The 22,599-nt window shown below is 39.5% G+C and overlaps 1 protein-coding gene across 6 annotated transcripts in view; it reads right to left on the reverse strand.

Moving 5' to 3' along the window:
* Positions 1 to 2,476: 2,476 nt before the first annotated feature.
* The window catches only part of CKAP2 (cytoskeleton associated protein 2), a 94,614-nt gene continuing 74,491 nt past the window's right edge, over positions 2,477 to 22,599 (reverse strand). For 2 of the 6 annotated variants that reach the window (XM_078070412.1, XM_078070411.1), the window contains exons 2-9: positions 19,003 to 19,084; positions 11,818 to 11,893; positions 10,846 to 11,708; positions 10,153 to 10,357; positions 8,540 to 8,710; positions 6,716 to 6,785; positions 4,913 to 5,162; positions 2,477 to 4,014 (exon numbers count right to left, since the gene is read on the reverse strand). In XM_078070412.1, the coding sequence (XP_077926538.1) occupies positions 3,759 to 4,014; positions 4,913 to 5,162; positions 6,716 to 6,785; positions 8,540 to 8,710; positions 10,153 to 10,357; positions 10,846 to 11,708; positions 11,818 to 11,893; positions 19,003 to 19,055 (1,944 nt within the window). In that variant the 5' untranslated portion in view covers positions 19,056 to 19,084 and the 3' untranslated portion in view covers positions 2,477 to 3,758. Of the gene's footprint in view, positions 4,015 to 4,912; positions 5,163 to 6,715; positions 6,786 to 8,539; positions 8,711 to 10,152; positions 10,358 to 10,845; positions 11,709 to 11,817; positions 11,897 to 19,002; positions 19,085 to 21,058; positions 21,241 to 22,599 lie in introns of those variants that run through there. The other 4 variants (XM_078070410.1, XM_078070409.1, XM_036101351.2 and 1 more) reach the window with 3 other exon arrangements.

Consider the following 22,599-nt stretch of genomic DNA (forward strand, 5'->3'; position numbering starts at 1 on the left):
TTTCAGCCACTGAGTTTGTGGTGATTTGTTACAGCAGCAAATCTAGGAAACTCATACAGCAAGGCATGGCACCTACCTCCTAGGAGTATTGTGAAAGTCAAAATGGATATATTAGAATATATTTTGGAACAACTTCTGGTTCTAAGTGCTGAACGTGTTTCACCATAAAATGGTAGAGTTAATAGGTGATTATTCTGTAAATGTAGTGATAAGAGCAGGGTCTCTGGAGTATCATCTTCTTTCTGAATGGCCAACATTTGCAACATCTGCTCTGCTTGGTTTCAATTAAAGAAACAAAAACAAAACTATACATGCCTATGCCCAGAATGCTGCTACAAGCTGAAGTTTCCATGAAATAACGCTCCTGCTGATTAGCCACAAGCACAGACTCCAACCACTTTATATTCCTGACAGCATTGCAGCAAAAGTCATAAAAACACCCAACTCTTTTTTTTCCCCCGCCCAATGTCCATAGTCATGAAAAGGACTTTTTATCTTGTTCCATGAGTGTATTAGTTTGCTAGGGCTGCCCTAACAAAGTATCACAAACCGAGTGGCTTGAACAACAGAAACATATCGTCTCACGGTTCTAGAGCCTAGAAGTCCAAAATAAGGGTGTCAGCAGGGTTCTTGCTGAGAACTCAGAGAGGGACCTGTTCTGGGCCTCTCTCCTGGGCTTGTAGAATGCTATCTCCTCCCTGTCTCTTCACATCGTCTTCCCCATTATAATGGATTAGGAACCAACCCTAGATCGGTCTGACTTCATCTTAATTAATTGCACCTGCAATGACCTTATTTCCAAATAAGGTCACACTCTACTGGGGCTTAAGACTCCAACATATCTTTTTTGTGGTGACACAATTCAGTCTATTAAGGATCAGCAAGCACAGACTAGTGAGTATGGAGGAAGAAATAGTGAGAACAGATCTGACCCCTTTTCTCTCCAGCAGTTGCCAAGGTGTGGATCCCAGTCAGGGGAGATTCTGAACTGGGCAGTGACTGGAAATTAAATATTACTATAGATAACATATACAAGGTACTAGGCACTGTTTTAAGTCAGTCAATACATGTGAAGTGCTTAGAGTAGGACGGGATAAGTGTTAGCTATCAACTCATTTTAATCTCCAAAACAACCCTAAAGCTACAATTATCTCTGAGGCACAAGAGGCTATTTGCCTCAGGTCCCACAGCTAGTAAGTGGTAGAACTGGTATTAGAACCCAGGCGGTATGACTCAAGTCTGATTCTTAACCACTATCCTCCAGTGTTAGATGTTGCTTGCAGTGGTAAACAGTGTGAAAAGGTAGACCAAGTTAAAAAGTTCCCATGTAGTCTTAATGTTACATTGATCTAGGTCAATGAAAAGTTCCTTATTAGCTTAAACTAGAAAAAAGACAAGTTTAGAACCATACAACAAAGCAAAACAAAACCTACAAAATCCACACATACGCACACGTGTTTATATGTGTATAAGTCTATGTATATGTTAAATACACAGAAAAAAATTGGGGAAGTTACTATAATCATTAGTAACATTTAAAAAGGGTGGTGTGGTTGGAGTAGAAAAATTGTGCTTTGCCTGTATTTGGATTGAACAAGAACATATTCGAATACACAGTGAGGAGGTATAGAAGATATCAGGCAGGAGGCTCCTTGCTTTTGCCTGGGTAGTCACTTCATCATTCGGTTTACTGGTCACCTTTACTCTGCAACCTTCATATGGTCACCCAGTACCTCATGTTTACTTATTTCAGGTCTAACTACATAGAAAAGACTCAGTTGATTCCCAAATACCTATGGAAAGGACTCTGACAGTCCAGATTGGGTCAGGTGCCCATTCTGGCCAATCAACCAAGGGGACAGCCAGAAATTACGACACAAAAATAACAGAGGCGATCATCTCCACTTTACCCCTCGGAAAGATGAGGTTCAACTAACTTCTCCACAGTCACGTAACTTTTAAGGGAAGGTAGGAGCTGAGATTTTGAATGTAGATCTGCTGGACTTCAAAGCTCATGTACCATATATTATATGCTTGGAGATATTTAGCTTGGAACAAACCTAGGTCAGACACGTGATAACTGTTTTTAAGCACCTGAAAGGGAGTGAGACCCATGTCTGTAAAAGTTAGCACTAGGATTATTTAAGGAGACAGATTTTTCCCACAGCTGAGGGAGGAGGGGGGGAAAAAAGCACTCTGTGAAACTTTTCCAAACAGAATGGTTTATCTCAAGTTCCCTCTCACTGAGACATTCCAAGCTACTCTATATGGCCAAATGAACCACATGGTATGCTTATTATAAAGCTGAGAGTATAGGCCAGCTTGAAGTTTATTTCAAAATGGCACATTTTGCACCATTCATACAAAGTACAAAAAAAATTAAGGTAAAAATTAAGGAAAACCTTTCGATAAATTTATAAATTTTTCAAAAGGAAATATACCATTAAGCACATATTTAAGTATTAAAACCCCCAAGTCAAATCCAACCACAATGTATTTCAAAAGCAAGGTTCAAATTTCACTGTAAACAGCATTTCATATTTGTTGAAATAAATGTCACTGAAACATCGTTATATAGATATATTTATTTATAAATATTAGGAACACAGTTTATAAAAGAATAAAACTCCTCTCTAGAGCATAAGACAACAGAACAAAGATAGGTGCTATTATACAAATGGAATGAGTGAACATAAGACTGTGATTTTCAAGCACATTTATATTACACACAGTTTTAAAACTATCGAATCTTTGAAACTATAGAATTGGTAGAGGATGTATTTAGGTATTAGTTTGGAGACTTATAAAACAATTTTAGGGATGATACTTAATGTGTGGGGAGAAGAAACTGTTTATATAACTATCATGTTTCAAGGGACATGACTTAATAGTAAAGTTTTTATTATATTTTATATTAGTTATATTTTATATTAGTTATTTTAAAAATACTACCTAAATGAGAATGACATTATATATTCCTTCTCTAATTCCATTCTAATAGTCTACAACTATATCAAATGAAATGAGGAAAGTTAAAGTTTTAACATTTTAGACAGCCAAGTTACAAAAGGAACTAAAGAAAGAAACTCAGATTTAAAGTTTCAAATACCCACTGCGTTTGGCACATTTTCTTTTTTACTACAAAGTATTTCCTCTTAGAAATGGGGCATTTAGTTAATTATTGTTGGTGGTGACCTCAGCTACAATAAAAAAGAAGCCAACAGAGACCACAGACTCACTAGCATTGATGGAAAGTGATAGTGAAGAGCCAAAGCACAAGAGACCACAGCAGCCCGGGTAACAAGAATTGGGTGGGAAAGCAAGCTAAATCTTCCATGTCTTCACTTTTGAAAGGGGTCATCACATTACAATTATCGACTTTCCTACTGATCCAAAATTAAGGACAGGCAAAAAAAGTCAGTATTCTGTCTGCTGCATTACTTATATTTAATGACTAACAATTTAAGACTATTAAAAGTGAACAAGCCAACATTATGATCAAACCTGTTTATATTCAAGGAACATAGTAAACTACTTGACAAAATTTACCTTTCTTAGGAACTCCCTCTGCTGAGATTGACAAGGTAGGATTAGCTTTCTGCTGCACAGAAGGCAATTCCTGCTATAATGTGAACATCAGTAGAAGAGCGCACTGCCATGAATACTTAGGTACTTGGCCAACTCCTAGGAGACATAAAAGATACAAAAGCAAACAAAAGCCCCCAGGAAAAACAGAAGCCCCATTCCTTATCATCACTTTATTTCTCTTGTGCTGTTCCAGGCTCTGAGTACATGGGGCATAGCGCTGCATTCGGACGGCATACAAAAGCATCGGTTTCACCTCCTAACTCTGTTAACTGCTCCAGTGATGACACGCATGGATAATGGTCTTTTAACATATCTGGCAATTTAGAAGTCTTCTCTTGAATACGTCGAGAACGTCTAACTGGTGTTAGAAACTTCAGCTCTTTGAATGTAGTATCTGTGTTGTCAAACTGGATCTTCTTCTTTACACTAAAAAGACACAAAATTATTCCCAGAGTTAAAAAACATTAACGTTTTTACTTTGTTCTTTTATGCCATTTATCATCCTGTAACTTGTAGGTTACAACCATGTGATTGCCTGTCTTATAGAAAAACAGGTACTGAAAGCTCCTTGTGGTTAGGAACTTATTCTTTTCTCTATGTGTTGTCACAGTTTGTACACAGTAGATTCTTAATATTTGTACAACTGGCTAATTGCTCAATTCCAAAACCTACTATTATCAATAACAGACAGACATTAAAGTAAAATGTTGTCAAAGTTTTCTTTTACAAAATGGCAATACTTAGGGTAAAAGCAAAGCAAATACACTGATTTTCTTTAAGATTTTATTTATTTATTTGAAAGAGAGAGACAGAGGTAGCGTTAGAGGTAGTGAGAGAGAGCATGAGTGGGAAGGAGGGAGAAGCAGGCTTCCCGCCGAGCAGGGAGCCCGACAAGGGGCTTGATCCGAGTGCCTGGGATCATGACCTGAGCCCAAGGCAGGCTTAACCGACTGAGCCACCCAGGCATCTCCAAATACAGTATTTAAAAGGTGAAGTGTCCAGGGGCCCCTGGGTGGCTCAGTCGGTTAAGTGTCCAACTCTTGATTTCGGCTCAGGTCATGATACCAGGGCTGTCAGATCAAGCCCTGTGACAGGGCTCCATGCTGGGCGTGGAGCCTGCTGAAGATCTCTCTTCCCTGCCCCGCCCTCCCCAACTCATACGCGCTCTTTCTCTCACCCACACACACACACAAAAGGTGAAGTGTCCCAATGATACTGACTTGTTTGAAACCTTTCTAACTGGAAGCTAAAGATTTTTAGATACCATATTTATTATTCCTAAACATAAAAACAAATCACAGCACATTACATTTTGAAAGTTTACCTTTGTAGGTATGGTGTAGTAGACACATTATATTTAATTAAGCAACTCCCCCTGGTTTCTGTACTGGGGGTTTTAACATCATTGGTTGGATCTTTTGTTTTGTCATCTTCTTCTTTTTCACCATCTTGAAATACCACATTTCTAGGTTTCTTTTCCATTTCTGCTCTTCCTGACTCTAGATTAACACCTGTATCTTCACTGTCGACTTCTTGGATGTATTCCTTAGTTGCACAAGCCTCAATACTTTCTCCTACAGAAATACATTTATAGATTAAGCTTTTGGTCGAAGTTGAAGAGCAAAATCAGAAGACATTAAAGTAATTCATAGTTGGTCAGATTTTCAAAATAGAAGAACTAAACTGCCATCTCCTAACTATTACTTTTCCTAAGCCAATACCACTGACAACTATTAACAAATATTCACTATCATCTATGGGTTGGGATTATAGATACAGATGTAAGAATGAAACCATCCCTGTCCTTTAAGTTCACATTCCATGGAAGAGACGTGCTTGAAAATAATTAAAATGAGAAAAATTCTATATAGCTGAGGTAAGAACAAAGGGTTATGGGAACCCATAAAATGGGAAAACTACCTTTGCTTGAGGGACAGGGAGAGGGCTAGGGAAATCTTCACAAATGACATTTAGGCTGGGTCTTGAGAAACGAATACTTGACAAGACCAAGGAAGACCATCTTGGTTATGAAGCTTAAAAGGCAATGACCTATTAAGACAAAACTAACGGGCCAGCGTGCTTAGAATATAGGGTGAGGAGCACGGTGGGAACGTGGGGAGGAGGTGATGACAGGTAGGAAGGGCTGGATTATAATGAACTTTACATGCAAGAAGTTTGGTAAAAAAAAACCAAAAAACCAATCTTCACTGGAGAAACAGATACACAATCAGATTTGATCACTATGAAGGATGGTTTAGAATGGCAAGAAAAAAGAATGATCTGTGATGATCAGAAGACAAACAAGGCTGTGATTGTCTCTAAGCAAGGTGGCAGAGAGGTAGGCATCAGTGAGAAGGAAGGGCCTGATTTACGAGTTATTTCTAAGCTAGGGCTTAACAAATAAACGCATGTGCACATCTGAATGAGTGTGCAGGTGTACTGAGGGCATCTCTTATAACATTCCTTGCTTAGGCATCTTCAATGACAGAGCTGTTTCTTTTTTCCCTTTTCTTTTTTGGGAGGAAGAGATGATGGTTTGGGGAAGCAATGAGGGAAGACAACGAGTTCAAAATAAAACATGCTTGATGGGAAATACTTGAGACATCTTGATAAATCCAGCAAGGTGAAAAGACCTCTAGATTTGACTACTAGGCAATTATTAGAGATTTGTACCAAGAGATGTTTCAGTTATAGGATATATCTGAACCTAGAAAATGTTTACATTTCATATACCTGACAGCTAATGAATCTCTTCCCTCTATCTACTATCCCTAGCAAAGAGAATTCTTGAATGAGCTTCTCTAGAGCATAGAACAGATGATAGAATTTAATAGATAAAATTTTAGAGATCATCTAATCAAAGTGCCTCATTTTTAACACAGGGAATTAAGGCCTAGAGAGGTAAGCTAACTTTCACAAACACTCAATGATAAATTTGGGTTTTGAACCAGAGATCCTAATTAAAAATTCTTACACTACATAAGGCCACTGAATCTCAGAGGTATACCCACAGACATAAGAGGAGAAAAACATCCTACAAATTTAAAAAGTTTAAAAAGATAAAAGAAAAATAATTCAAGGAAATTTAATAAAATCACAATTCACTTGAAGAAAATTAAAAACTTACCATATTTCACTTTTTCTTGACTCTTCATTGTTAGAATATCTGCAATTGCATGTCGCATCTCTTCAATAGGCTTAATTTTTTTAATGAAGAAAATACAAGTTTTATATTCTCAGACATTAACCAGGTTGTTCAAGTCAAAAATATTTAAAACAGTGACTATACTTCAAACTTTAAAACAAGGCAGTGGTTCTTAGATCATGTTTCTTTTCTCAGAATATTTATTTTGACACTCGAACTTTTGAAAATGACTCTTTCCAACTTATAGAATAAAAATGAACAGAAGGGGTAGAATTATCAGATTAAAATTTTTCTCTACAATTTTTCTTAAGCCTCTGGTAACTCTTAACTGCTTGTCTGATATAAACAAAATTAATGAACAAGTAGCAAGCTAACATTAGTATCTACTAAAGAGCTAATAATATAAATTTAAAGTAAATTTAATATAAAGTTTACTCCTTTTCTCCTACATTCAAGTCCATGGTTATGTATTTTTTTCACATGCTATTAAATGCATCTTTGAACAGCTCAAGGTTGACCAGCCTAACATTTCACTCATTCAAATTCAACAGTTTTACTGACTGTCCATTATATGCCAGAACATGTAAGCACTTACTCTGTTCCTTTGTACTACTATGATTGCTAATGCAACATACTCAAGATATTATATAAAAGGGAAGTTCTGGCTCATATTCCTAGTTCTAGAACATATTCCTGAACTACTCACTCATCCTGCTTTCAATTTTCTTGGCTAATTTTAATCCTTGTTTTCCACTTTCTGCTCCAGTGTCACATCTCTCTCTCTTTACACCCTGCTTTCTATGTGAGTCCTTGGCTCGGTTATGCATCCTAGCTATTCTGCCTTAAGCCACCTTAAGTAATGTCCCTTCTGGTTCATGGAGTAGGAACCTCACACCCTCTTCCAGGTGGGATTCTGTCAAATACAATTACCCTTCAGCAAAATGTTTTATACATAATAGCCTTTGAGAGAATATCTGCTGAATATTTGATTTAGGATTCAAGTGCAAGGTCAAATAGCATCTGTTGGCTTTGCTGAGACTAAAGTGAGTAGACCTTTCTTAAAGAAAGGCTAAAGAAAGGAATTTTTAAAAACTCTCTCTGTAAATAATCTCCAAAATGCATTTTTGAGAAACTTGGTCAAAAGGAAATGCATTTTAGAAACATTTGCCCATAAAAACAAAAAACCCAGCCAAACCAAAAAACCTAGAATACAATTTATTCTATACCCAGAGCCTCTTGCAACAATAGACTAGGAAGAGGGGAGAGGTGTGGTATCAAACCACTATGGCGCTAATATATCAGAGAAACTAGTTTACTGCCATTTTCTATGTGTGGGCAGGACCAAACATATGGCATAAAAATGTGAGAACATTTAAGAAGTGTTCTTCAAGTGAAAGAATTCTTTCACAAAGCCACAGAACCTACTAACATTTTAAAAGTTAGTTTAATTCCACTTGGCTTTATATTTGCTAAATAAATTTTAATATTAAAAATTCAATTTCCCAGATTTCTTAACTAGGAAACGTGCAAAATGACATGTTGTGCTAAAATATTTCTCACGGCCAGTTTCATTAAATGTACATTACAGTGTATATCCATCTTCTAAGGTCTGATTGTCACTAGTTCATAAGCAAGTTTTAGAAGGTTGAGAAACAGCTTTTATAATATGTGATCATTGTGGCCTTTAAATATTCCTTACTACTACATACGTAACCACAGTTTTATCAAGTTATGTTTGATGTACTCCAAAATAACTCTGAATTCCTTTACAGTGTATTAGTAAAGATCAGTAAGTTTTAATCTTACCTGAGCCCCTGCCAGAATAGCTTTCTCATAGATTGTGATAATATTTTCAATAGGACTTGTGAGTGGTTCAATACGTGCAAGGCATATCCAATATTTAACAAGTTTTTTGGCATCTGGAATATTTTTAATCAGGTCATTCAGTATGACCAATATTTCTTCTTTTGGGCACCCCTAAAATAGCAAGAAGTAAAGTGAGTGATATCCTTTAGGCTCTAAACTATGAACAATTAAGTAATTGTACTATAATCAAGATTAATGATAACTAGAGAAAAAGTTGGTAGAAAATTACTCATAAAAATATCCACTGTTCTCTTCCTCACTCCAAACTTATTCTGAATGGCTAGCAAGAAGCCTATTAGTCATGAGTACAAAGCATGAAAACAATGAAATACTAGTTGAGAAAAATAGTAGTCAAAAATGACTAACATTGGGGTGCCTGGGTGGCTCAGTCGGTTAAGCGCCTGCCTTCGACTTGGGTCATGATCCCAGGGTCCTGGGATTGAGTCCCATGTCAGGTTCCCTGCTCAGTAGAGAGTCTGCTTCTCCTCTCCCTCTCCCTCCCCCCCACCCCGACCCCCGCTCATGCTCTCTCTCTCACTCAAATAAATAAAATCTTTAAAAAAAAAATGACTAACACTTTACTTGGTCTTGATGATTATCCTTTTATATATTGTGAGATTCCATTTAATACTTGATTTAGAATTTTTGCAACTACCAAATGTTTATGAGGGGGAATAGCTTGCAGGTGTTTAAAAACGGTCTTTGTCAGGTCTTGATATTAAGGTTAAAATGAATCTGTAATGGTTGATTTAAGTTTAAGAGCTATATATAGTTAGAGGGTAGGGAAGAGAACATCCACAGTATCAATGACAAACCCCAGCTGAGCAGAAATAAGAATATAATAGGGAAACTCCAATCCTAATTTTCACTGGTCTTCAAAAAGCTTAAAGACACTCATGAAGACCAGAGTAAGGTTTGAAATCATACTCTATATATTCATTCTTGCTACGGATCTTAGACACCATGGGTGACCAAATCAAGATTAAAAAATAGCCAGGAAATAAAGGAAACATTCTGGAGTTATTATACTCTGTAGGATTTTGGTCCAAATAGTGAAACTCTACAGTAAGTTTAAGACCATGATGATGTTGGTTTCGATTAATGGAATTTTGTTTGCAAATATTTTAGTTAACTTGAATTTAATCTGTGATAATGACTCACCAATTTACGTTGCTAGTCTTTGGTAAAATATGTAATGAGTAGAAAAAATAGTATCTAAATATCCTGAAGGAATGTAAAAAATAGAAGTATCAGAGTGAATATCCACCCCCAGCCCATTCTATATTAACATCTTAGAGAAATACAATATTTATAAGTAAAAAAAAAAAAAAAAAATCAAGTTAAAAAACCTAATTATCCCTTTGATATATGTATATGTCCTCAATGAAAATGCGGTCCATTAAAGGCTAAAGAGAATCTCACAACTAACATTACGTCTACATAACACCACTAACACATTACGTGGTCAAAAGAGTGACAAGGTAATTTAGTAAGAGAACTTTTATAAGATAATTTGCAAACTATAAACTATTACACAAATATAAGGACTGTACCTCATTAATCAGGTTTAGGCATTCCGAAAATGTCTTGTTTACTTTTTCAGTAAATAATCTTTGTTCATCTTCTTCTACCATGGTCGTCCAAAAGGACCCAACTGAGTTTTCGTTTTGCCCTTCAGGCTCAGGCTGAGTAACCACTGAGCTAGGAGGCCTTTTCAGCACTTTTCTTTTACCAGCTTTCCACTCACCCAGACGAACTCTAGAGTTAGAAGCAGGACATAAGCATTACTGTGATACTGATGAGAGAATTCTGTCAGACAGAGAAGTTAAAAAATAACTCAGGTCTTTAAGTAGTTCCACATGTAGGCCACACGTAAGTTCACAAGTTCGAACAAAAAGAAATACTGAACATATCAATGTTCATTTCATGCTCAAACACCCCAAGAATGTTTTTAAATGGAGAGGTTATAAAATTTTTAAATGTTTTTAAATGGAGAGGTTATAAAATATTTCCCAATTGTATTAAGCTTTGTAACTCAGATTACATTACAACAACCTAATGAAACAGACTCAAGCACAGTAACTTAGGTCACACTGTTCCACCACATAAATTTGCTTCAGCTGGTCTGTTTATGACAGAGGAGATTCCACACCCACACAAGTTCTAATATATTCAAGGAGATTATAAGCCAAATTCACAAGTGGTACTCTATTGAAAACTAAGCCAAAAAAATGACATCTACTTACTTTCTCTCTTCTGCAGTTTCTTTGGGCTGAGCCGATCTATCAAGAGTTGCTTTTGCTATAGTGTGTCTGCGAGGGTCAATGCTTTTTGATTTCTGTATCAGTTTGGTGTTAGAAGACACAGCAGGCCTGGCTACAGTTTCAGAGGTCAGGCTTCTTGACAGTGTCTTCTTTCTCTCTACAGCCTGAGAACTGGTTTTGGCACTAGAGGAAACCGTGTTTGGTTGCAGTAATTCTTTCTCCCGAGGCCCCTTCCGGATTGTAACATTGGCAGTGGCTCGCCCGATGCCCAGTTTCACAGCGTCCTGAGCACTGTCGCGGTGACTTCTGATAGGAGGCCGCACCAGCTGTCTGTCCTGAGCTGCAGTGCTCCCAAGTTTCGTGGTGGTCACCACGTTTGGGGCTCTATCACTTCTCACTGTTGCACTGCGAGTGTCTGTGGGTGGAGGCTCTGGGTCTTTAGGGACAGCAGCTGAAGGCTTCTTCGTTGTTGCAGAACTCTCATCTCTGACTGGGAGGGGCTTTCTAAATGAATTAATCTTAGACTGAACAATTTGGCCACGGTAAGACCCGAGCACAAGCTTCTTGGACATGTTAGCATCTTGCTTTGGTTTTTCTATGGATATTTGTTTCTTTTTATTGTTGTTTTTAAGATGAAACACTTGGCTTAATGTCATGTGTTGACTTTGAGGGTCATCTTTAATTGGTACGGACTGTCCCATTTGATTATTATCCTCAAAATTATGTGTGTCAACTGCTACTGTTGAACTGGTTAATTCATTAGAAGGTCTTAAAGGAATACAATTTTTTCCCATTGTTACATGATTTTTGTTCCCAGGAGGTCTACTGACATTTTCTTTACCAGCCTAAAAGAGTGATTTAAGACAAATCAGCATTTCAGAACAAACTTTAAGAGTTTAGGAAGGGAAAAGGGGGGGGGAGGGACAGTTTAGGAGGGCTATGTGCATATCTTACCATTTTTGTTTTAAATTTCAGAACTTTTGTCTCTTCGTGGACTTGGCCCTCAGAGTTCATCACTTTCTGGTCTCTGCTACTTTAAAAAATAAAATATGAAAAAAAGTTTAACCATGTACCAAGGAAGTTTTCTCTTTGCGGGGAGGAATGAGAGAATATTAACAATCATCTGACTTTGTAATTTTAAATTGAGGCAAGAATGGAACTGAGATTTATTCGTCCTTTTTCTTATTACAGAGTGACTTAATAGTGTAAACAAGATAGCTGAGGAATTTAAAGGTATTTTCTTAAAAGTCTTAACACCCTCCCTACACAGAATATGTAAACATTTGATAATCTCATTCCAAGCCATTCTTCCTCGTCACTTAAACAAATCCTCAAAACCTTTATTAAGCAACATTTTCTTTGGCTCAGGCCATGATTTTGGGGTCGTGAGATGAAGCCCCGCCTTGAGCCCTGCATTGGGTGTGGAGCCTGCATAAGATTCTCTCTCTCCCTCTGTCCCCCCCCCACCCCCCACCCCCCCACTCACACACTCTCTCTCTCAAGGGGATGGGGTGGGGGGTGGGGAGGGAGGCAATCTACTAAGTGAGAGAAGTTATTTACAAAGGATATATCTGATAAGGGGTTAATTTGCAAAATTTATAAAGAACTCCTACAACTCAACATGAAGAAAACCCAATTAAAAAGTGGGCAGAGGATCTGTACAGACATTTTTCCAAAGACATACATGGTCAACAAACCCATGAAAAGATGCTCAACATCACTAATCATCAGGGAAATGAAAATCAAAACCACAATGAGATATCACCTCACAACAGTCAGAATGGCTAGTATTTTTTTTTTTTTTAATTTTGAGAGAGAGAGAGAGAGCACGCACATGCATGAGCATGGGGAGAGGATCTCAAGCAGACTCCATGCTGAGCACGGAGCCGGATGTGGGGCTCGATCTCACAACCCTGAGATCATGACCTGAGCCGAAATCAAGAGTCGGATGATTAACTGACCGAGTCACCCAGGCACCCCCAGAATGGCTAGTATTAAAGAAACAAAAAATAACAAATGTTGGAAAGGATACAGAGAAAAGGGAGACCCTGTACATGAAAATATAAATTGGTGCAGTCAGTGGAAAACAGTATGGAGGTTCCTCAAAAAATTAAAAAGAGGAATACCAGATGATCCAGTAATTTCACTCTTGGGTATTTACCTGAAGAAAATGAAAACACTAATTCAAAAAGATATATCCACCCCTGTGTTTACTGCAGCATTATTTACAATAGCCAAGATATAGAAGTAAACTAAGTGTCCACTGGTAAATGAATGAAAATGTGGTATATATATATACACACATATATATACGTATATATATATACACACATACATACACACACACACACATACACACACACACACACACACACACACACACACACACACACAATGGAGTATTACTCAGCCATAAAAAAGAATGAAATCTTGCCATTTGTGACAACATGGATGGACCTTGAGGGTATTCTGCCAAGTGAAATAAGACAGTTGGGGAAAGACAAATATCATATGATTTCACTTCTATGTGAAATCTAAAAAAACAAAACAAAAAAACAACAAATAAACAAACAGAAAGAGATTCAAATACAGAGAATTGCAGGTTGCCTGAGAGGAAGGCAATGGGGGGGTGGATGAAATAGGTGAAGGGAGTTAAGAGGCACAAACTTCTAGTTATAAAATAAGTCAGCCATGGGGATGAAAAGTACAGCATAGAGAATATAGTCACTTGGTATGGTGACAGAAAGTGACTACGCTTGCGATGGTAAGCATTTAATGTGTACAAATGTCAAATCACTATGATGTATACCTAAAAGTAATATAATATTATATGTCAACTATACTTTGATTAAAAAGAATAAAAGAAAAAAATAGCTCTCCCAAAAGAAATCCAAAATTTTCCATACCCACTGACAGCCCAATTTATTACAAATGTGGACTTTACTTTTTAGATGACAATGCATTTAGAATACATATCCAAAACAAATGCTTTCTCAAGAATTTGACCTACACTCCTTTGAACAAATACAGACTGGTTTGTACAGGCCATGAGATTCTCTTAACAAGTCATTATAACAATCTGCATTCCATTAAGAAAAGAAAAAACACGCTCAATTAGACATGCCATTGATTCTAAGATCCCCAGTTCAGAGATGTTAAAATGTAAGAGGTATATATTTTAGCATGAACAAAACTTATCTGTATGACAATCTGGGTTACATTGCTTTTCACATCTGTTTGCTCAGTCTGTTTGGACAAGGGGCAGAACTTTGACAGCTTGTATTACACATTTTGGATGATGGCAGAGAAGAGTCAATATGTGTCACTGAACAGAGCAATGTCTTCCCAGTTTAAGCTCCTGCATTCACTACCTGATGGCAAATACTCCTGTTATTATTCACTGGTCTGTAGTCTGGTGTGGGGTGGGAGATGATGCTCAGGGTCCACCTGTCAGGGACTCCCAATGTGGTACCTTAACTAATCAGACACCCTATTACTTCCGGACATACAGTATACTGTGATGTTATCTCACTGAGAAAATCAGACGCAGTCTTAACAAGAATTAGCCCTTCTTTCCTCCACCAAAGACTGTCAGCCTATCTGCCTCTGTACCCACATATTCTGCCTTCCCTCCTGTCTACGGATGAACTGACACCATGCTGACTCAAGGTCAAACTCAATATTTGTGTTCTCCTGCTTGCCTACTCAGGATTTTGTTCCTGTGATAATTTGCTCATTCTTCTTAACTTGCCCCTCTACTACATCACTCCCATCAGCATATAAACACTATCTATTATATCTCATCTTAAAAGCCTTAAACTCCACATTCCCTTTCAGTTTCGGCCTCATTTCTCTTTGCTTTATAGCAAAACTTCTCAAAAGCATGTATCTATACACACTGTCCCCATGTTGTCACATTCCATTCTCTCCCCAGCCCACGCCTCTTGGGAGCGTGTCCTCGGCACTCTACTGCAGACTCCCAGTGTCACCTGCTTCCATGTTTCTACAACTCATGGGTCAATTCCGTTTTCACCTTGCTGAACCTTTAAGCAGCACCTGACACAGGCGGCCACTCTTCTTTCCTTCAATACTTTCTTCACTTTGCTACCAATCACCAGCTCTTCTCCTTTTCCTCCTACCTCAGTGGTCTACTTCTATTAAGTCTGTCTCTCTTCTTCCTAAATTTTTGGGGGCTCAGTCACTAAGCATCTGCCTTCGGCTCAGGTCATGATCCCAGGGTCCCGGGATCGAGCCCCGCATCAGGCTCTCTGCTCAATGGGGAGTCTGCTTCTCCCTCTGCCTCTCTCCCCCTCTAGCTTGTGCACTCGCTCTCTCTCTCTCTCTCACTCTCTCAAATAAATAAAATCTTTAAAAAAAAATAAATTTAAAATTTTTCTTCTGCATTTTTTAGTTTTATACTTCTCAGGGACTCCTCCTTTTCTGTCTGTGCTAACAGAATCCTCGTACTTAGTCTTGATATTGCTGGCTTTTTAACTGCTAACTTAAAAAAATTCAGGATAAGGAGAATCCACCTTATTCACCTGTCCAGTATGGAGAGTTATACTGAAATATGTTCTGTCCCATTCTGTCTTGTTATGATAAAACTGCCCCCACCAGAGTTATGTAAACAGGATTCTTAAAATACCCACATTAGAGATTGTAAAATAAAATGATTTAATTTTGAAAAGCTGCAACTCTGATTGGTCGTCTATTTAACAATTTGTTGCTCAAGTAACAATATTTAAGTTGACATCTGTTTTCTGAAAGGAATAAATATGGTACTTGTAAGATTTCTTGGTAAACCCAGAAGAATTTCAGAATTTTCTTTTCTTCCCACTGTGTTTAAGAGTACTATAAACCCCACGGCCCAATTGAGTTCCTTATTTAAATAGTAGTTGAGAACAGAGAAAGACATGTATCATATGACCTCACTGATATGAGGAATTCTTAATCTCAGGAAACAAACTGAGGGTTGCTGGAGTGGGGGGTGGGGTGGGAGGGATGGGGTGACTGGGTGACGGACACTGGGGAGGGTATGTGCTCTGGTAAGCGCTGTGAATTGTGCAAGACTGTTGAATCTCAGATCTGTACCTCTGAAACAAATAATGCAATATATGTTAAGAAAGAAAAAAAGAAGAAGAAGAAAGTAGCAGGAGGGGAAGAATGAAGGGGGGGAAATCGGAGGGGGAGAAGAACCATGAGAGACGATGGACTCTGAAAAACAAACTGAGGGTTCTAGAGGGGAGGGGGGTGGGAGGATGGGTTAGCCTAGTGATGGGTATTGAGGAGGGCACGTTCTGCATGGAGCACTGGGTGTTATGCACAAACAATGAATCATGGAACACTATATCTAAAACTAATGATGTAATGTATGGGGATTAACATAACAATAAAAAAATTTTTTTAAAAATGAATATAAAAATAAATAAATAAATAGTAGTTGAGAGTCATGCTCTTACTTGAATTAATATTCTCTTTACTCACTCTCTAGTAATCTTATCCCACCTCAAAGTTTTAAATAAATATCATCTACAAACTGATAATTTCCAAGTTTAAATCTCTGGTCCCAATCTCAATCCAGCCCTTCAGACATGTAACTATTTGGCATTTCCACTTGGATGTCCTGTTGGTACCTCAAACTTAGCATGGCCAAATCAAAGCTCCAGATTCCCCCATTCCTCCCTCAGTCTTCTCCATCTTGATATATGGTATCACTAGCCACTCAATTATTCAAATAAAAAATCTAGGATCGTATTTCTGTTTTAAATGAAGAAATGCAGGATTTGTAAATGAAAATTTAAAGCATTTAAAGTAACCTATTAATGTAAAGTTAAAAAGAATTTTTAAAATTTGGAAATAAGGGCGCCTGGGTGGCTCAGTTGGTTGGGCGACTGCCTTCGGCTCAGGTCATGATCCTGGAGTCCCGGGATCGAGTCCCGCATCGGGCTCCCTGCTCGGCAGGGAGTCTGCTTCTCCCTCTGACCCTCCCCCCTCTCATGTGCTCTCTCTCTCTCATTCTCTCTCTCTCAAATAAATAAATAAAATCTTTAAAAAAAATAAAATAAAATAAAATTTGGAAATAATACCAAACTTACATAAAGTTGCAAAATTATAAATAGTTCAAAGAATATTCATATACTGTTTACCCAGATCTACATAGTGTTAACCTTTTATTCCATTTGCGTTATTATTTACACTGTTTCTGAACATGTGTCTGTGTGGAGTACATGCAATTTTTTCTACCTGAATCTTTCAAGTTAAGATACATACTTTATTACCTTTAAACCCTTAATGCTTCAGTGTTTATTTCCTAAAAATAGTGACTTTCTCTTACATAACCATAGTGGTTATCAAATCTATAAATTCAACTTGATATATCCTTTCATCTGTTTATATTCTAGTTGAAAACTGACCTAATAATGTCTTTACTAATATTTCACCTTCCACAATAGGATATAGTATCAGGGTCAGGTGTTGGATTGAGTGGTAGCTCTTAATCTGGAACATTCAGGGTCATCTTAAAGGCCATTCTTTCTTTCACGTCCCATCCATACCTAATCCATCACCAAGTCCTGTCATCTGTACCTCCTAAATATAAGCACCATCTGACCACTTCCAACCATGAGGAAGGGTATGAAGAATTTACAAAACCAAAATATAGCAATAACTGTTTGGAGAAACTAAAGAAACCAGGAGAACAGAGTAACTCAAGAACCAGTGCTCTGCGTGTAAAGCCACCGAGAAATCGTGAAACATTATCTACCACTTATTGGGCTCTCTCCATATACCAGGCATAGCACAATGCATTCACTCTCTTATCTGATCCCCAAGGAACACACATTACTATCCCACTTTAATATAAGTAAATGGACTCAGAGAAGCCACGTAACTCCCCTGAGGTTACACAGTTGTAGTGGCAGACTTATGGACTCCAGTCCTTATCACTCTAAAGCCAATGCTCTTAGAATGCCAGAAGGAACCTAAAGGATGTTACTAACAGTTATCTCTAGAGGGGGCATTTGATCTGCTTTATATACTTTCATGGGGCTTTGTTTCAGCCACAACCATGTACTATTTTTTAAATTTTAACAAAATAACACCAAGATATTCCTATGGAGGGTTGAGACTAAAACAAATGATCTCTAAACATTTGGGGAGAGCCACCTCCTGAAGAATAACCATTTATGCCTCTCCCCCTCCCCCCACACAGTAAAAACCTTACTAAATTAAGACTGACCTTTGTAGCAGTGCATAAACCGTAAGTCAATATTTTGATATATACAAACACTTTGCTTTAAAATTAATTGTTTCATCTTAGAGTGTCAATTAATTTACATGGGAAGAAATACTGTGCTATCCAAGAAGGTATGGCTACTGAGCACTTGAAATGTGCCTAGTCCAAACTGACGTGTGAAAGTGTGAAATACATACCAAGATTTTGAAAACTCAGTACCTAAAAAGGATGTAAAATATCACAATAACTTTTAAGAATTACATGTTGAAATCATAACATGGTATATATTCGATTAAATGTTATTACAATTCATCTTTTAAAAAGACTTTTCAGAGGGGCACCTGGGTGGCTCAGCTGGTTAAGCTCAGGTCATTATCTCAGGGTCCTGGGATTGAGCCCCACCACAGGCTCCGAGCTCAGCAGGGAGTCTGCTTGTCCCTCTCCCTCTGCCCATCCCCTGCTCATGCACTCTCCCAAATAAATAAATATTTTTTAAAAAATATAAATAATTACATCAAAAACTAATGATTGGACATAATAATACACACACACACACACACACATATATATATATATATATATAAAAAGACTTCTCAAATGTGGCTACTAGAAAAAATTTTTTTAAGATTTATTTATTTAAGAGAGAGAAAGAGCCAGCTGGGGGAAGGGCACAGGTAGAGGGAGACAAGTAGACTCCCTGTTGAGAGGGGAGCCAGAAGTGGCGATCAATCCGAGGACCCTGAGATCTGACCTGAGCCAAAATCAAGAATGGGATGCTTAACCCACTGAGCCACCCAGACACCCCAGAAATTTTAAATTACAGTACAATTGTGGCTCCAATTACATTTTTATTAGACAGCTCTGATATAATTTTACAGATCTGAAACGAGAAAATTTGACCTCACCTGGGTATGTGATTTTCCTGTTTGTATGCAAAAAAAGTTTTTCTTTTTAACATATGTTCCTTGAGTTTTTGTCTTCTTTGTTCTAAACAACAAAAAAGCAACAAGTCAACATTTGTTACAACAGTAACAGCAAATAAATATTCACTAAATGAACATCTTACTTCGAAAAATGTTCTACTAGAGATCACATCTTACATACAACAGGATATTTCCCAGTTCAGTATTGCCTTTGAAAAATAATCCCATTTTTAAGAGATTGTTACCATAAAAGGTCCCCACAAGCACTGCACAAGAATTACATTCTCTCTTGTTTGAAAGTGAAAAATCTGGAGAACGTCATTTTCAACATAGGGTTACTGAAAGCCAAGCTTTAAAGAAACTAAATAGCAGAGTAGAGACACTAGACTCCAAGTTCTAATGTACCAGAGCTGGGTTGGGAAAGAGTTTCTTTCCTCTGAGTTCCTATGTGCAGGACAAAGAACTAACAATATTATTTCTGAAGACCCAGCCAACCCTGGATTTACATAAAATCGATTGTGTTAAATTTGAAGCATCAGACGAGGCAACCCCAACTCTCCCAAAAACTCGCTCTCCCAAAAAACAAATAATCAAGTCAAAAAATGGGCAGAAGACATGAACAGACACTTCTAGGAAGAAGACATACAAATGGCTAACAGACACATGAAAAAAGATTCATCATCATTAGCCATCAGGGAAATTCGAATCAAAACCACATTGAGATACCACCTTACACCAGTTAGAATGGCAAAAATTGACAGGGCAAGAAACAACAAACGGTGGAGAGGTTGTGGAGAAAGGGGAACCCTCTTACACTGTTGGTGGGAATGCAAGTTGGTACAGCCACTTTGGAAAACAGCGTGGAGGTGCCTCAAAAAATTAAAAATAGATAATGATGTAATGTATGGGGATTAACATAACAATAAAAAATTTTAAAAAAAAATTAAAAATAGAGCTACCTTACAAGCCAGCAATTGCACTACTGGGTATTTACCCCAAAGACACAGATGTAGTGAAAAGAAGGGCCATATGCACCCCAGTGTTCATAGCAGCAATGTCCGCAATAGCCAAACTGTGGAAAGAGCCGAGATGCCCTTCAACAGATGAATGGATAAAGAAGATGTGGTCCATATATACAATGGAATATTACTCAGCCATCAGAAAGGATGAATACCCAACTTTTACATCAACATGGATGGGACTGGAGGAGATTATGCTAAGTGAAATAAGTCAAGCAGAGAAAGTCAATTATCATATGGTTTCACTTATTTGTGGAACATAAGGAATAGCATGGAGGACATTAGGAGAAGGAAGGGAAAAATGAAGGGGGGGAAATCGGAGGGAGAGATGAACCATGAGAGACTATGGACTCTGAGAAACAAACTGAGGGTGTTAGAGGGGTGGGGGGGTGGGGGGATGGGTTAGCCTGGTGATGGGTATTAAGGAGGGCACGTACTGCATGGAGCAATGGGTGTTATACAAAAACAGTGAATCGTGGATCACTACACCAAAAACTAATGATGTATTGTATGGTGACTAACATAAAATTATAAAATTAAAAAAAACAAACTTGCTCTCCACTCAGAAGGCGGGAGCGCCCTGCGCAAGCGCAGTCGGCACTCGACCCGGGCGCGGCCCCGCCCCCCCCGCAGGTCCCGAGTCCCCAACCCGGGGGCGGACAGGAGTGCCGCGCACCCTCCCTCGCCAAACGGACTCCTCCACGGCAGGCCCGTCTCCGCCACCGGTGGGTGACGCCCGGCCAGTAACGACGGCACGTGAGGCGCTCCGCCCCGCACACTAACACCACGGACCCGGCACCGTTCTGGTTGTCCATTTCGCAAATGCGGAGATTGCGGCTGCGAAAGGCCGAGCGATCTGCCCACGGTTCTCACACAACTGGTCAGGGCCGAAGCTGGTCGGCGGACTTGAGGCCCCAGCCGCTGACTCCGAGCCACCCCCCTCTCCCACGGTCGCCCCCGTCCCCTCGGGCAAACGAGGCGCCCGCGGGTCGCGCCGCTCCCGCCACCGCGGGCCTCACCTCTGAACGCGGGCTGAGCCCTCTGGCTCGGGGGCAGCTGCAGGTCCTGGGGCACGGCTGGGGTGCTCATCGCTGCTACCCGACGGGGATGCGTCTCGGCTCCCGCAGCCCCGGACTGCGCGAGCCGAGGCGCCGGCACACAGAGCACGCCGCCGGCCCGGCTGTAGAAGGCGCGGCGTGAATTGAATGAGCCAATGGGCGCCGAGGGGCGGAGCCTGGGCTGCGGTTGCGGGGGCGGGTTGTGCGTCTGCCAGTTTCAGTTAGGGCTGCTCAGCTGAGTGCCCAGGCTGGCCAACCTGGCCAGCTGTTTCCGTGTTGGGCTTGCGACCTGGGGGGAGTGGACCTGCCAAGTTCCTGCTGTGTGGCAGATGGGACTAGTCTTTGGACGCTCACAGTGCGTGGAGGAAGGCCGACTAGAGAAGTGTCGTTTGGCTGCGCTTGTTAAACCAGAGCGTGTTCGCTGAGAAGGCTGTAAGCACCCACCGACGGCTGTACCGAGAGCAGGTGTAGTTCCCTTTCCCCAAAATGACTTCATGGCCATATGACAGCTAGGAAGAGGGACTGTAGGACTGCTGACAACACTGACTCCTCCTTTGGTGGTCCATCCTGTTTATGCCCACGCAATGACTTCCCTCCGGATTCGTGTTCCAGGCCCCCTGGAGGTTAATGTTTGCGCTGACCGGAATGCAGGAAGGTTTGTTCTGATTGTCCCTAAGGTGGCACACAGAAGAAGCCACTTTAGGTCACTAGTATTGCTGACGGACCCACAAAAGGTGCCATGTTAGGTAACTGTTTGAGCCGGGTTTTAAGCATGGAGACAGAGACAGAAGGATACAATTTTTGTATCTCATGCACTGGTCTGAGAGCCTCCAGAGCTGGCTCTCAACGGTCAGTTCTTCCTGTCTTTCTCTGCTATTTTCCTAAACACATCGTATGGTAGCATCTTGCTAATGAGGAAGTTAATTTGGGATGTTCTGTTGTTTTTTTCTTGATGAAATGTCAAGTGTAACGTTGTGTAACTTTGCCTGCACTCGAAGCCAATTCTGGGAGAACCAAGAGCCAAGCAGCACCGATCACCATCCCTAAGACAACACTGCTGTTTGCATATTACTGTTAATATTGTCGATTATCTACTACAGTTTCATCGGACAGGCTGGGTAACCACGGACTCCCATTAAGTGACAGAGAACAGTTTAACAAAATAGAACGTAAAAAAAAAGTGACTCAAGAACCTCCAAACCATTATGTTAGGTGAAAGACAGCCACAAAAGGTCACACATATGGTATGATTCCATATGAAATATCCATAATAGATAAATCCACAGAGAAATGACACAGATTGGTGGTTGCCAGGGGCTACGGTTAGGGGAGAATGGGGAGAGACCACAGAGCTGTTCACTTTAAAAGGATTAATTTTATGTCGGGGCGCCTGGGTGGCTCAGATGGGTAAGTGTCTGCCTTCGGCTCAGGTCATGATCTTAGGGTCTTGGGATCGAGCCCCGCGTCGGGCTCCCTACTCAGCCGGAAGCCTGCTTCTCTCT

This window comes from Halichoerus grypus, chromosome 4 (assembly GCF_964656455.1).
Source record: "Halichoerus grypus chromosome 4, mHalGry1.hap1.1, whole genome shotgun sequence".
Lineage (NCBI taxonomy): Eukaryota > Metazoa > Chordata > Mammalia > Carnivora > Phocidae > Halichoerus > Halichoerus grypus.